The 15,340-nt window shown below is 47.7% G+C and overlaps 4 protein-coding genes across 5 annotated transcripts in view; all 4 read left to right on the top strand.

The window, feature by feature from the left end:
- The window catches only part of rab40b (RAB40B, member RAS oncogene family), a 6,096-nt gene extending 2,258 nt beyond the window's left edge, over positions 1 to 3,838 (top strand). Inside the window, exons 2-6 of the mRNA XM_010755360.3 lie at positions 1,324 to 1,384; positions 2,211 to 2,271; positions 2,933 to 3,010; positions 3,149 to 3,371; positions 3,498 to 3,838. Of these exons, the coding sequence (XP_010753662.2) occupies positions 1,324 to 1,384; positions 2,211 to 2,271; positions 2,933 to 3,010; positions 3,149 to 3,371; positions 3,498 to 3,811 (737 nt within the window). The 3' untranslated portion in view covers positions 3,812 to 3,838. The remainder of the gene's footprint in view (positions 1 to 1,323; positions 1,385 to 2,210; positions 2,272 to 2,932; positions 3,011 to 3,148; positions 3,372 to 3,497) is intronic.
- Positions 698 to 15,340, top strand: part of arg1 (arginase 1) — a 35,853-nt gene continuing 21,210 nt past the window's right edge. The window contains exons 1-2 of the mRNA XM_027277107.1: positions 698 to 768; positions 5,835 to 5,866. Of these exons, the coding sequence (XP_027132908.1) occupies positions 713 to 768; positions 5,835 to 5,866 (88 nt within the window). The 5' untranslated portion in view covers positions 698 to 712. The remainder of the gene's footprint in view (positions 769 to 5,834; positions 5,867 to 15,340) is intronic.
- Positions 4,990 to 11,211, top strand: LOC104938904 (prolyl 4-hydroxylase subunit alpha-1-like). 2 transcript variants are annotated; one of them, XM_027277105.1, is made up of 15 exons: positions 4,990 to 5,127; positions 5,689 to 5,772; positions 5,891 to 5,987; positions 6,120 to 6,271; positions 6,370 to 6,507; positions 6,597 to 6,851; positions 7,541 to 7,725; positions 7,804 to 7,980; positions 8,445 to 8,515; positions 9,662 to 9,761; positions 9,884 to 9,937; positions 10,195 to 10,260; positions 10,613 to 10,681; positions 10,748 to 10,844; positions 10,939 to 11,211. In XM_027277105.1, exons 2-15 carry the CDS (start codon positions 5,694 to 5,696, stop codon positions 11,007 to 11,009), a joined length of 1,611 nt encoding a protein of 536 aa, XP_027132906.1. In that variant the 5' UTR covers positions 4,990 to 5,127; positions 5,689 to 5,693; the 3' UTR covers positions 11,010 to 11,211. The 2 variants fall into 2 exon arrangements, with proteins under 2 accessions (XP_027132906.1, XP_027132907.1); XM_027277106.1 differs by lacking the exons at positions 4,990 to 5,127; positions 8,445 to 8,515 and adding an exon at positions 9,278 to 9,348 and having other exon boundaries at positions 5,631 to 5,772.
- The window catches only part of heatr1 (HEAT repeat containing 1), a 15,635-nt gene continuing 15,392 nt past the window's right edge, over positions 15,098 to 15,340 (top strand). The window contains exon 1 of the mRNA XM_027277115.1: positions 15,098 to 15,279. Within this exon, the coding sequence (XP_027132916.1) occupies positions 15,098 to 15,279 (182 nt within the window). The remainder of the gene's footprint in view (positions 15,280 to 15,340) is intronic.

Here is a 15,340-nt window from a genome sequence, read left to right on the forward strand (position 1 = left end):
TGTGTGTGTGTGTGTGTGTGTGTGTGTGTGTGTGTGTGTGTGTGTGTGTGTGTGTGTGTGTGTGTGTGTGTGTGTGTGTGTGTGTAATAACTTGAACATGTGGTGTGTGTGTAATAACTTGAACATGTGTGTAGGTTGGACTGGTGTGTTGTTTTCCCAGAATAACTTGTATGTTCTGTCACATCATGATCTTCCTCCTCTCTTCATGTTTCTTCTTCTCAAACATTGTCCAGCTGTTGGTAGTGTTGTAGAGGAGGTCCTCTCTGAAGAGCTGGAGGTCTTCAGGAGGTCTGTGAAGGTAGAGAGGGACGCCCCTGATCTGTAGGAACTGGTAGGACGTTCCACCAACGGGGAACAACAGACAGAAAAGTTTGGACTGTCCTGAGAGGACAGGTGGCAGAGCCAGGAGGAGGTAACATCTGTCTGTGTGAGGACGCTCAGGAACCAGAGACTGCTTTGTCGTCAGCGTCAGAGATCTGAGTTTAACGTGGCTGCTGCAGGTCGACTGAGGAGCTCCATGATCAGCAACATGTGTCCTTTTGAGGGCATTCAAAGACCCATACAGAGATCGAGCAAAGCAAAGGTGACCCGGTTCTGCTGGTTCTGCTGGTTTAAGCTCAGCGGATAAACAGAAGTGTCTTCAAGCAGCACCTCTCTGTGTTTCTGTAACTTATGTAAATAGACCTCTGAGCTCTTTGAGAGCATTTATATAATGTGCGTGTGTGTGTGTGTGTGTGTGTGTGTGTGTGTGTGTGTGTGTGTGTGTGTGTGCTTGCAGCCATTGTTGAAGCGTCATTGGACCGTCGTTACTTGCAGACAGCTCCTGATAATTACTGTTATAAAAGAGACGAGCTGCTTGCTGCCTTTGTTCCCACCGGGGAGTCATGTGACAGCAGCCTGATATTAGAGAGAGTGTGTGTGTGTGTGTGTGTGTGTGTGTGTGTGTGTGTGTGTGTGTGTGTGTGTGTGTGAAGCTGGCAGGCGCTGGTCCAAATCTCTGATGTTCTGAAGTAAATCTGCGGCGGTCGTCTCTGTTGGATGACATTGTTCTTAATCTGCTGTCAGAGGATGGAGGCTGAGAGGTTGTTGGTTCTAATCCCGGCTAAACAATCCTCTTTAAAGTGACGACGTTTAAACAACGTTTAAACAACGTTTAAACAACGTTTATGTGTTTCAGAACACCCAGGGTGCCTTGAAAATGAAAATGAAGGTTTTCTTCATCTGAATCGTCACATTCACTGCTGACGTTAACAACAACAGCTGGATTCTGGTTCTTACCTCAGGAGACTCATGGGTGTTTTCGTTTGTCCTGCTTTGTTTCAGGGATCGACTACAAGACGACCACCATCCTCCTGGACGGGAGGAGAGTCAAGCTGCAGCTCTGGTACTGTCCACACCTCAAACACGTTCCACACTTCTTGCTGTTGGACAAGTTGCATTGTGGTTAATGTAGGGAGCAAACACATACAGACTACATGTCTAATTTCTAGACGTCCATGTTTTACAGGTGACAGACTACGACCTCTCAGGTATTTTTAGAGCAGCGTCAGTTTTAAATTATTAATCTGAAACTTTGATGAGACGCTTTAGCGCGTGTGTGTGTGTGTGTGTGTGTGTGTGTGTGTGTATGTGTGTGTGTGATCTCCTGATGAGGACAGATGGAGCCTCTCGGTATGAGCTCATGATCAGTCTATCTGGTTCTGTTGGACCACCTGACTCACAGGATGGCAGCTGGCCTTCGGTCTGGCCCGGTCAGAAGCAGAGCCAATCAAAACACTGCTCTGGTGTTCAGCTCTGCTGCTGGAAACACTCACTTTGTTTTTCACTGTCGACACTCCGAACACAAAACAGAGTCTGACGTTGTGTAAGAGGAGATGACTGAACGACTGTTCGACTCTATGACTGTTCAACTTCCACTTTGAGGCTGCGGTTGTTTGCGTCTCCGTCCATCCTACGGTGTGATACATTCTTAAATTTGGACATTTTTAAGTCTCAAGTCAAGAATAAGTCCCAGGTCAGGACCAACAAGACCTTAACAGGTCATCGCTTGTCTCTGTGCTGACAAACATTTCCTTTCGTGACACAAGTCTAAATCATGTGACTCGAGTCAATGGTGTTTGTTGTACTGTTTGTGGATTTTATACATCGATCTTGACCTTTGACCCTGATAGCTCGACCCCTGACCTTTGACCTTCTCTGTGTTGTTTCAGGGACACGTCTGGTCAGGGGCGGTTCTGCACTATATTCAGGTCGTACTCCAGAGGAGCACAGGTACCTGTTTGACTCACCTGTCAGGTCTTACATGTTACACATTCATTCTTATGTTTGTATCGTCGTCGTGACCTCAGACAGAGCGAGGACGTCCAACATCCACAGACGGAGACAGAAAACACTTGAATGAAGTTGTGTTGTTGTCGTCCCTCATCAGGCTTTTAGTGGGTACAGAGGAGATTGAGTCACCATGGCAACAGTGACACCACTGCCATGGCGAGGTTTACAGCTGATCATGAATGTTTAGTGTGTGTAAGTGATGATCCACGTCCACGAGCCGCGTGTTACTTACTACGTCTATTAAAATCCACGGCCGTCTGCAAATTATTTATTCATTAACCCTTTAATTACAAATTAAAACCTCCTAAAACCAAACCGTTGGAGCCATCGATCTGGAGTTTTAGAACTTTCTGTTTGAGCATGACCAAGATCGAAACGTCCTCTTCACAGTTTGTGTACAAACAACATTCAAACAACGTTCAAACAACATTTGAACAAAAGTCCCTCGACTTGAAATGTCTTTGTTTCTAAAACTCTTTATATCTCTGTAGATTTCCCATGAACATGTCCGTCGTGTCTCTGCGGATCGACTCGTTGTCAAGATTATTTTAAAACTCGTCCGTTGAATTTAAAGTTTGTAAAAACTTTTTTCTTCCTTCAGGGAGTTATTCTGGTGTATGACATCACCAACCGCTGGTCCTTTGATGGGATCGACCGATGGATCAAAGAGATAGACGAGGTGAGTGATACGCCGACTGAAGACTCCTCACTCCTCCTGGTCTGTTGCAGAGAGGCTGAGGTGGCTCATTCAAACTGAATCTGTATCCACCCCAAGACACGTCTTCCTGTTACAATCCTCTGTTTGCTGTTTCCCCAGCATGCCCCTGGTGTGCCCAAGATCCTGGTTGGAAACCGTCTGCACCTGGCCTACAAGCGTCAGGTGACCACGGAGCAGGCTCAGGTGTACGCAGAGAAGCTGGGCGTCACCTTCTTCGAGGTCAGCCCGCTGTGTAACTTCAACATCACCGAGTCGTTCACGGAGCTCGCTCGCATCGTCCTGATGAGACACGGCATGGAGCGACTGTGGAGACCCAACAAAGGTCAGTCAGCACGACCATGAGACGAGTGTGTGTTACACCCCTGGTGGACACGGACACGCCACACACACTCTGTTTACTGTGATGTAATTAAATTTGTCTCTCTTCTTGTCTTTGTCTGTCTCTCAGTCTTGAGTCTTCAGGACCTGTGCTGTCGCTCCATCGTCTCCTGTACTCCGGTCCACCTGGTCGATAAGCTACCCCTCCCATTGGCTCTCCAGTCTCACCTGAAGTCCTTCTCCATGGCCAACGGCCTCAATGCCCACATGATGCACGGACGCTCTTACTCCGTGACCGCCAACGCCACCTCCAACACCTCAACCGCTCACCACGGTGCCACCAAGAGGACCGGAGGGACGCTGCTGAAGAAACCCAAACTGATCCGACCTCAGCCGCTCAGCCCGACAGCGCAAAGCTGCAGGAACAGCTGTAAGATATCCTAACATCTGGACCACAGACAGGAAGTGGCAGTGAGCACACCGTCACCTGTTCAATGCTCGAGAAGATGGCGACACCCCCGCTACCTCCAAATAACCAATGGACCAGCTTCTGCTGTGTATGACCAGCAGGAAGGAGGAAGAGGAAACAGGAAATGAAACCTGACATCACAGAGAGCTGACGAAGCTCAACAACCGTCAACGAACTTCAACAACCGTCAACAAACTTCAACAACCCACAACGAACTTCAACAACCGTCAACGAACTTCAACAACCGTCAACGAACTTCAACAACCGTCAACGAACATCTGCAACCGCCAACGAACTTCAACAACCGTCAACGAACGTCAACAACCGTCAACGAACTTCAACAACCGTCAACGAACTTCAACATCCGTCAACGAACTTCAACATCCGTCAACGAACTTCAACATCCGTCAACGAACTTCAACAACCCTCAACGAACTTCAACATCCGTCAACGAACTTCAACATCCGTCAACGAACTTCAACATCCGTCAACAAACTTCAACAACCCTCAACGAACTTCAACAACCATCAACGAACATCTGCAACCGCCAATGAACTTCAACAACCGTCAACGAACTTCAACATCCGTCAACGAACTTCAACAACCCTCAACGAACTTCAACATCCGTCAACGAACTTCAACATCCGTCAACGAACTTCAACATCCGTCAACAAACTTCAACATCCGTCAACGAACTTCAACAACCGTCAACGAACTTCAACAACCCTCAACGAACTTCTGCAACCATCAACGAACAAACTGAACATTTCACATATTTTAACTTGATGTTTTTACATTTAAAGCATATTTTGGCTTCTTTCGTCCTGACGTTGGTCCTCTGACTTTTGTCTCCAGTTCACTGTGACACATTTAAAGAGTCACATCATTACCTGTACACACACACGTTCACACTGTGGTGTGTGAACACATTGTATTAAATCTACACTGACTTTGCGTGTCTGACATGAAGCGTTCACTGTCTCCTTCATGTTTCTCAAACACATTGTGTACAATATTTGTATTTATCCGTCCCCTCCGTGACGTCCCCGCAGACTGTCTAAAACCTGGACGTAGTCTCTGTGACGTCATGTGTTTACACTCCGGTCCAGCAGGTGGCGGGAAAGAACCGCCGCCATCTTGTAGAGCGTAGAAGAAGAGGTCCGTGTTTGTCGCTGTTAGCCGGACTCGGTTCTTGTTTTCTGGGTTTTCGGGTCGGTTCGTGGATTTTATGAGCTGCTTGAACCTGCAGACGGTCTCTGTGTCTCCGCGGCTGTTCTCGGACATTGATCCGGTAAGAAGCTGCTCTGTGTCGGCTGTTTGTCTCCGTCTGTCCGGATGATGTTTGAGTTCTTCTCGAACATTCAACGAGCCATAACGTTATGATAACGTTATCCTAACGTTAGGATAACGTTGTGGTAACGTTAGTTTGTAGTTAGACCTCCGTGTTTTGTCTTCCTGTGTGTAACAAACTCACTCACACATTCCTGAACAGGTCAGAGGTCACGGATGACGTCAGGACGTGTCATCATGACGTCACACATTAAGATTTTACCTGTCAGTTAATTGATTAGTTTGTCCGTCTGATCGAGGGAAGGTTCAGTAACTGCTAAAGAAGTTAAAGTCAGATCTTTGTCTCTATTAACAGACCAGACGCCTTCGAGGTCTTGGAGGTCTCGAAGGTCTTGGAGGTCTCGGAGGTCTTGGAGGTCTCGGAGGTCTTGGAGGTCTTGGAGGTCTCGAAGGTCTTGGAGGTCTTGGAGGTCTCGAAGGTCTTGGAGGTCTTGGAGGTCTCGAAGGTCTCGGAGGTCTTGAGCTTTGAGGTCCAGGTCTTGTACCGTCTGTCTCTCTGCAGGCAGGATGTCTCTGTGCTGGCTGTCGGTCCTCGTCGTCCTCGTCTCCTCCTCCTCGGCTCACAGTGACTTCTTCACCTCCATCAGTGAGTAGACGTTCGTCCTCCTCCTGTCCGTCCTCTGCTTCACTCCGAGGACGTAGACTGAGGTGTGTGTGTGTGTGTGTGTGTGTGTGTGTGTGTGTGTGTGCGCGTGCGCTCTCAGGTCACATGACCGACCTGCTGTTCATGGAGAAGGACCTGGTCACGTCCTTGAAGGACTACATCAGAGCGGAGGAGACCAAACTGGAGCAGATCAAGAAGTAAGACCTCCACCGATCACAGCCAGGTGCTCCACTTCAAGGGTCCACCTGTCCATGACGAAGGTCTGGGTGTAATCTGTGTGTGTGTGTGTGTGTGTGTGTGTGTGTGTGTGTGTGTGTGTGCGCGCACAGGTGGGCTGACAAATTGGACGTCCTCTCTGCAGCAGCCACTCAGGACCCTGAAGGTTTCCTCGGCCACCCGGTGAACGCCTTCAAACTGATGAAGAGACTGAACACAGAGTGGGGCGAGCTGGAGAACCTGGTGCTGACGGACATGTCTGATGGTACACACACACACACACACACACACACACACACACACACACACACACACTCTCTCACACACACTGTGGTGTGTTCATGTTCCTGTGTTCTTCTTCAGGGTTCATCTCCAACCTCACCATCCAGAGGCAGCACTTCCCCAACGATGACGACCAGACCGGCGCCGCCAAAGCTCTGACGAGGCTGCTGGACACCTACGGGCTGGACACCAACACCATCTCCACCGGAGAGCTGCCAGGTCAGCAGAGACACGGGGAGGAGGACCTGGGGGACGTCAGGGTGCACGTCAGATGCCTCAACTCTTTTCCCCCTCTCTCGCCTGCTCAGACTCGTCCTTGGCCGCCTCCCACCGGAGCATTCTGACCGTAGACGACTGCTACGATCTCGGGAAGGTGGCGTACTCGGAGGCAGACTACTACCACACAGAGCTGTGGATGGTTCAGGCCCTGAAGCAGCTGGACCAGGGGGAGACGTCCAGTACCGTGGACACCGTCACCATCCTGGACTACCTGAGCTTCTCGGTCTACCAGCAGGGGGAGCTGGAGAGAGCGCTGGACTTCACCAAGAGGCTGCTGGAGCTCGGTCAGTACCCCGACGGACACGCTCAGGTGTGGTTAGGCCAGAATAAGGACTTCTGAGGGGTTTTGTGACGATTGTAGCCCAAAGATCTGTCCAGCTGTAAAGTTTGAGAAATCCAAGCTTTGGCGTTGGTTTCTCATCAGGTCTAGGACCCATTTGAAGGTTCTGGTTCTCACGCTCGCTCTCTTCAGGTCAGTCTCACCTCCAAACTCCACCGGACACATCTCTGTCATGTCGCGGATGCTGTTTTGGTCCGCCCTGCACGTGACTTCAAAACCAACCGGGAGCGTTTTAGAAGCGTTTCTCCCTCCAGACTTCATTCACTTGCTCAGATTTGGTCATTTTCCTGTTTGATGTTCTTCTAAAAATGCTTCTACATGTGTAGGACGTCCTGAAGCCGTTCAGAAGGTCGTGGCAGTGATTAGCTGGGTCACAGCAGAGATGGAGCTCAGTGTCATCTGCATAAAAACAAATCATGTGACCTAGAGGAAGTTTGTAAATGAGACGTGGACCGAGCAGTGAGCCCTGAGGTACACCAACATTTATAGCAGAGCTGCTGATGCAGGTTTTCAGACGGTCGTATCAAAAGCAGAACTTAAGTCTGATGACCGGCGCGTACAGTCCGTCACTTGCCGAGTTGTGTGACTTGCGTGTCTCGTTAATTTGTGAATTTCTTTACGTGTCCCGGTCAGATCCAACACACCAGCGAGCCAGCGGTAACCTGAAGTACTTTGAGTATCAGCTGGTGAAGCAGAAGAAGGCGGAGGACAAAGACGAGGGCGAGGCGAGGGCGAAGACGAAAAAGGGCCGTCCTGATGACTACCTGCCGGAGAGGAAGAAGTACGAGCAGCTGTGCCGCGGCGAGGGCATCAGGATGGTGAGGACAGACAGAACCTGACCGAACCCTGAAGCTGTCAGCCGTCTTCAAAGTCACACTGACTGTCTCTGCTGTCAGACTCCCCGCAGGCAGAGCCGCCTCTTCTGCCGTTACTACGACAACGACCGCCACCCGAAGTACGTGATCGGCCCGGTGAAGCAGGAAGACGAGTGGGACCGACCTCGCATCGTCCGCTACCACGACATCGTGTCGGACACGGAGATAGAGAAGGTGAAGGAACTGGCCAAGCCCAGGGTGAGTCAACGCCAGGTCCAAAAGAACCGGGTCGGTTCTGTTGAAGGTTCCCTGTTTAACCTTAGAGCTGTTAGCTTAGCTTCAGTCTGTTAGCTTAGCTTCAGTCTGTTAGCATGATATCATGACCCATTAGCTTAGCTTCAGTCCGTTAGCTTAGCTTCAGTCTGTTAGCATGATAGCATGTTAGCCTCTGCTAGCTACAGCATGCTAACATTCTAATGGTCGTGGATGCCGATTGGTCGATTGTTGAGTGTTCGGTTCTTCCACCGCTGATCATGAGGTGCTCTGAACACTAACTCCGGTGTTTGTTGGTGAACGTATGAAGCGCGCCCACAGTGCATCAGTGTGTGTGTGTGTGTGCGTGCGTGTGTGTGTGTGCGTGTGCGCGTGCGTGTGTGCGTGTGTGTGTGTGTGTGTGTGTGTGTGTGTGTCTCCCTGTAACTGTCGGCCGATTGGCTCCACAGCTGCGTCGAGCCACCATCTCCAACCCCGTCACCGGTGTGCTGGAGACGGCCCACTACCGCATCAGTAAGAGGTAAGCTGGTCGAAGCGGGAGACAGCACCCGTCTCACCCTCCCCGCCTCCCCCTGCATGTCCCGGCAAGAGCAGAACCACAAACCGGGCCGGACCAGGACTGCAGAGGACGCTTTGGTGTCCGGTGGTTTCAGACTTCTGCTCTTGTCGTGAATTCAGACGTTTGTTTGTTTCTTGACTTTGTCACGAAGCATCAGGACACTCTGACGGCTCAGACAGTTCACACGTCTAACAGTCGTTTCCATGGTTACACCAATCAGAGGTCGAGCTGACAGGAAGTCAGACAGTCTGGACAGTTTTCAAAATAAAACAAAGTTTAACATAAACCAGAAAAAATGACCAAATCAGTGCAGAGCTCGGTCGAGTTTAAGGAAACAGCAGATCTCCCTCAGTAAATGATCGGTAACGTTCAGGTAACGTTCGGGTAACGTTCGGGTAACGTTCGGGTAACATCTTCTGTTTTCTGAGCACGCTTGGAACAGCTTTGACTGTCATGAAGCTCCTGATGCCTCCAGACTGCAACGTCTGTCAGCTAGTGACCTGTCTCTCTCTCTCTCTCTCTGTCTCTCTCTCTGTCTCTCTCTCTCTCTCTCTGTCTCTCTCTCTCTCTGTCTCTCTCTCTCTGTCTCTCTCTCTCTCTCTCTCTCCCTGTCTGTCTCTCTCTCTGTGTGTCTGTCTCTCTCTCTCCCTGTCTGTCTCTCTCTCTCTGTCTCTCTGTCCCTGTCTCTCTCTCTGTCTTACTGTGATGTGATTGGTGAGCTAGCTCAGACGTGCGACGGTTCATGACCCTCAGACAGGCAAACTGACCACGGCCCATTACAGAGTCTCCAAGAGGTAAGACAGGACTGCAGCGTCACACAGACAGATGACAGATCACTGTTGTGGAGAAGTTGCTGAAGTCAAAGGTCAAAGGTCAGGAGTTCAGAAAGTGTCACAAAGACAGACAGACAGACAGACAGTTTGGATGCTGTGTGAGACATGACAGGCAGACAGGTGATGTCATCCAGAGAGTCAGCAGACAGCAGCATCTCCAGGTGCAGTTCAGACTGTTTGTGACCTCTGACCTCACAGAGATGACCTCTGACCTCACAGCTACAGAACTTCTTCCTGTTCTGTCCGTCAGTGACCTGTGTCCTCTCTCTTTTAGCGCCTGGCTCGGAGCGTTTGAACATCCGGTTGTGGACCGGATCAACCAGAGGATCGAGGACATCACCGGCTTGGACGTCACCACGGCAGAGGAGCTGCAGGTAACGCTCACCTGGTCACCGGGTAAAACTCACCTGGTCATCGGGTAACGCTCACCTGGTCATCGGGTAACGCTCACCTGGTCACCGGGTAACGCTCACCTGGTCATTTGTGTCTCCTGCAGGTGGCTAACTACGGTGTTGGAGGACAGTACGAGCCTCACTTTGACTTTGGACGGGTAAACACACCTTCACACTTCAGCTCATTTGTTGGACACCTGAACACTGCAGCCAGGTGTGACCTCAGAGCAGCCAATGAGCACGCAGAAAGACTCTGAGGCAGGAGCTAAGTTAGAAACACGTAAAAAGCAGCCCATAGCAGCATCACTAAGGGACGGTTCGGCTCACCTGATTGGCTGCAGCAGACAGGTGTCCACATTACAAACAGAACTTCCTGTTCAGGCATCATGTTGATTTCCTGTTTGTTTGTTCTCAGAAAGACGAGCCCGACGCCTTCGAAGAGCTCGGCACAGGAAACAGAATCGCCACCTGGCTGCTCTACGTCAGTACAATCGCATGAAGTTAGACTCACGATGGATGATAAACTGTGTGAAGTTAGACTCACGATGGATGATAAACTGTCAGTGAAGTTAGACTCACGATGGATGATAAACTGTCAGTGAAGTTAGACTCACGATGGATGGTAAACTGTGTGAAGTTGGACTCATGACGGATGATAAACTGTGTGAAGTTGGACTCATGACGGATGATAAACTGTGTGAAGTTGGACTCATGACGGATGGTAAACTGTGTGAAGTTGGACTCATGCTGGATGGTAAACTGTGTGAAGTTGGACTCATGCTGGATGGTAAACTGTGTGAAGTTGGACTCATGCTGGCTCCCTCCTGCTGCAGATGAGTGACGTGCAGGCAGGGGGCGCCACAGTCTTCACGGATGTCGGAGCGTCTGTTTGGCCCAAAAAGGTAAAACCACAGAAGCCTGTTGTTATGTAGCATTAGCAGCATTAGCATGTTCATCATGTTCTGCAGGGCTCGGCGGTGTTCTGGTACAATCTGTACCCGAGTGGAGAAGGAGACTATCGGACCAGACATGCTGCCTGTCCGGTTCTGGTCGGCAACAAGTGGGGTGAGTTCTCACACACACACACACACACACACACACACACACACACACACACTGGTCTTCATGTGTCTGACCCCCCCCTTCTGTTGCTCTGCAGTTTCCAATAAATGGATCCATGAACGAGGACAGGAGTTCAGGAGGCGCTGTGGACTACACGAGACCAACTGACACCAGAACCTCCTCCTCCTCAGTCGTCAGTCTCACTTCAGTCTGTAGCTGCACATGTGACACATTTATTTTTATCTGAAGAGTGTGTATGTGTGTGTGTGTGTGTGTGTGTGTGTGTGTGTCGTTCATTAATTGAATTGAAATAATTGAAATCAGAAAAACGTTAATTCTGTTTAATTAATAAAAATGATTTAATCTTTAATGATGTTTGTTTATTTTATTGATCAGCTGACGTGAACATGTTCATGCAGAAACATACAAATACTACACACATGAAATACACAAATACTACACACATGAAATACACAAATACTACAGTACTAATACTACTGACACAGTAAATATTAAACCAAAAACGTCAGATAAACGTCAGTTTATTTAATGAACATAACACTGTATGAACAGGAAACTGATGACATGACCACTGATGACAGAGTTTGAGCTGATTGGATGTGTTTAACCCTTGCACATGTTGTAATTATCATAACGAATAATATATTTATTAGAATACACAATATATTTATCGATATATTTATTAGACTACACACTATATTTATCGATATATTTATTAGACTACACACTATATTTATCGATATATTTATTAGACTACACAATATATTTATCGATATATTTATTAGACTACACAATATATTTATCGATATATTTATTAGACTACACACTATATTTATCGATATATTTATTAGACTACACACTATATTTATCGATATATTTATTAGACTACACAATATATTTATCGATATATTTATTAGACTACACAATATATTTATCGATATATTTATTAGACTACACACTATATTTATCGATATATTTATTAGACTACACAATTAGACTACACAATATATTTATCGATATATTTATTAGACTACACACTATATTTATCGATATATTTATTAGACTACACACTACATTTATCGATATATTTATTAGACTACACAATATATTTATCGATATATTTATTAGACCCGAGAACTACAAACACGAGACCGAGAACTACACACACGAGACCTGAGAACTACAACACAGAGACACGAGAGAACTACAACACGAGAACTACAACCGACACGAGAACTAACAACACGAGAACTACAACACGAGACTGAGAACTACAACCGAGAACGAGAACTACAAACCGAGACCTGAGCAACTAACAACCGCAGAACTACAACACGAGAACTACACACGAGAACTACAACACGAGACAGAAGAATAACAACCCGAGAACTACAACACGAGACCCGAAAACCTACAACACGAGAACTACACACGAGGACCCGCGAGAACTACAACACGAGACCGAGAACTACAACACGAGACCGAAAAAACTACAACACGAGACCCGAGAACTACAACACGAGTGACACGAGGAAAACTACAACACGCGACACGAGAATCAACACGAGAACTACACACGAGACACTACAACACGAGCCTGAGAAATACAAATACGAGACACGAGAAACTACAACACGAGAGAACTACAACCGAGACACGAGAACTACAAACACGAGAACTACACCACGAGACTGAACTACAAACACCAACGAGAACTACAAACACGAGACCTGAGAACTACAACACGAGACACGAGAACTACAAACACGAGACCTGAGAACTACAACACGAAGGAACTACAACACGGAGAACTACAAACACCGAGAACTACAACACGAGAACTAAACACGAGGACACGCAGAACTACAACACGGACCCGAAACTACAACACGAGAACTACAACACCGAGACCCGAGAACTACAAACCCGAACCCAAAACTACAACACGAGACACGAGACTACAACACGGGACACACGAGAACTACAACACGAGACACGAGAACTACAAACACGAGGACACGAGGAGAACTACAACACCGAGAACTACAACACGAGAACTACAACACGAGAACTACAACACGAGAACACGAGAACTACAAACGAGAACTAACCCAACACGAGACCTGAGACCTACAACACGAGACCACGAGAACTACAACACGAGACCTGAGAACTACAAACCCGAGACCCGAAACACAAACGAGCACAACACGACGACCGGAACTACAACACGAGACCCGAGAAAATACAACACGCGACACGAGAAACTACAACACGAGACACGCGAACTAACAACACGAGAACTACAACACGAGAACTCAAAACACGAGAACACTACAACCGAGACTGAGAACTACAACACGAGACACGAGAACTTACAAACACGAGACCTGAGAACTACAAACCGAGACCCGAAAAACTACACACGAGACCTACAACACGACCCGAGAACTACAACACGAGACCCGAAATACAACACGAGACCCGAGAAACTAACACGAGACACGAGAACTACAACACGAGACACGAGAAATACAACACGAGGACTACACAACACGAGAACTACAACACGAGAAACTACAACACCAGACACGAGAAATACAACACACGAGAACTTACAACACGAGACTGAGAACTACAACAGAGACCCGAGACAACTACAACACGAGAATACAAACAACGCGACCTGAGAACTTACCACACGAACCTGAGAACTACAAACCCGAGACTAAACTACAACACGAGAACTCAACGAGACCCGAGAACTACACACAAGACCCGAGAAACTACAACACAAGACCCGAGAACTCAACATGAACCCGAGAACTAAAACGACCCGAGAACTACAACACAAGAGACCTGAGAACTACAACACGAGACCTGAGAAACTACAACACGAGGGACACGAGAACTACACACACAAGACCTGAAGAACTACAACACGAGACGAGAACTACAACCTGAGAACTACAACCGAGAAACTACAACATGAGGACCTGAGAACTACAACATGAGACCTGAGAACTACACACGAAACTACAACACGAGAAACTACAACACGAGACCACGAGAAAATCAACATGAGACCTGAGAACTACAACATGAGACCTGAGAACTACAAACATGGAACTACAACACGAGACTGAGAACTACATTTTTCTTCTTTTTTTTTTTTTTTTTTTGGGGAGATGTCTCATGTTGTAGTTCTCAGGGTCTAATTGTTTAGTTTCTCAGGTCTTTCCTGTGTTGTAGTTCTCTTGTGTAGTCTCTGTTGTAGTTCTCAGGTCTCATGTTGTAGTTCTCTGTGTTGTATTTCCGTGGTTGTCGTTCTCAGGTCTCATGTTGTAGTTCTCAGGTCTCGTGTTGTAGTTCTCAGGTTCTGTTGTAGTTCTAATGTTGTAGTTCTCCGGTCTTCATGTTGTCGTCTCATGTCTCCTGTTTTAGTTCTCAGTTGTAGTTCTCAGGTCTCATGTTGTAGTTCTCGTTTTAGTTCTCGGTTTAGTTCTCAGGTCTCAGTTGTAGTTCTCATTGTCTCTGTTGTAGTTCTCGTGTTTCGTTCTCGTGTTGTAGTTTCAGGTCTCATGTTGTAGTTCTCGTGTTTTGTATTTCTCGTGTTGTAGTTCTCAGTCTCAGTTGTAGTTCTCAGGGTCTCATGTTGTATTTCTCAGGCTCATGTTGTAGTTCTCAGGTCTCATGTTGTAGTTCTTCGGTGTAGTTCTCATGTTGTAGTTCTCAGGTCTCATGTTGTAGTTCTCGTGTTGTAGTATAGTTCTCGTGTTGTCGTTCTCAGGTTCATGTTGTAGTTCTTCAGGTCTCGTTGTTGTCGTTCTCAGTCTCGTGTTGTACGTTCTCATGGTTGGTAGTTTCAGGTCTCAGTTGTAGTTCTCGGTCTATGTTGTAGGTTCTCGGTCTCTGTTGTAGTTTCGTGTGTAGTTCTGTGTGTAGTTCTCATGGTCCATGTTGTAGTTATCAGGTCTATGTGTAGTTCTCGTGTTGTAGTTCTCATGTTGTAGTTCTCAGGTCTGGTTGTATTCTCATGTCTTGGTGTAGTTCTCGTGTCTCGTGTTGTAGTTCTCAGGTCTAGTGTTGTAGTTCTCAGGTCTTGTGTTGTAGTTTCTCGGGTCTCGTGTTTAGTTCTCGGGTCTCAGGTGTAAGTTTCTAGTGTCTTGTGTTGTGTTCTGGGTCTGTGTTGTAGTTCTCGGGTTAATGTTTTAGTTGGCTGAGGAGCTGCTGGGATGAACCTGCGTTCCGGATTTTCAGGACACTTTGTTCAGCGCCGCGTCGCTGAAGGCTGGAGCGAAGTGTCCAATCCAGAGGTAAAGACACGCTGGAAGCCGGCGTCTCGCTCTTCCTCACCCGCTTGCCCGTACTCCTCTAAAACCAGCGACAAGTGCATCGAGTGGCTTGCTTTTCACCGGTACGTACCGTTGGAGGCTTGTACACAGTGACCTGGAGTTTGTAGTTCTCGGTCTTTGTGT

This window comes from Larimichthys crocea, unplaced genomic scaffold, assembly GCF_000972845.2.
Source record: "Larimichthys crocea isolate SSNF unplaced genomic scaffold, L_crocea_2.0 scaffold83, whole genome shotgun sequence".
NCBI lineage: Eukaryota > Metazoa > Chordata > Actinopteri > Sciaenidae > Larimichthys > Larimichthys crocea.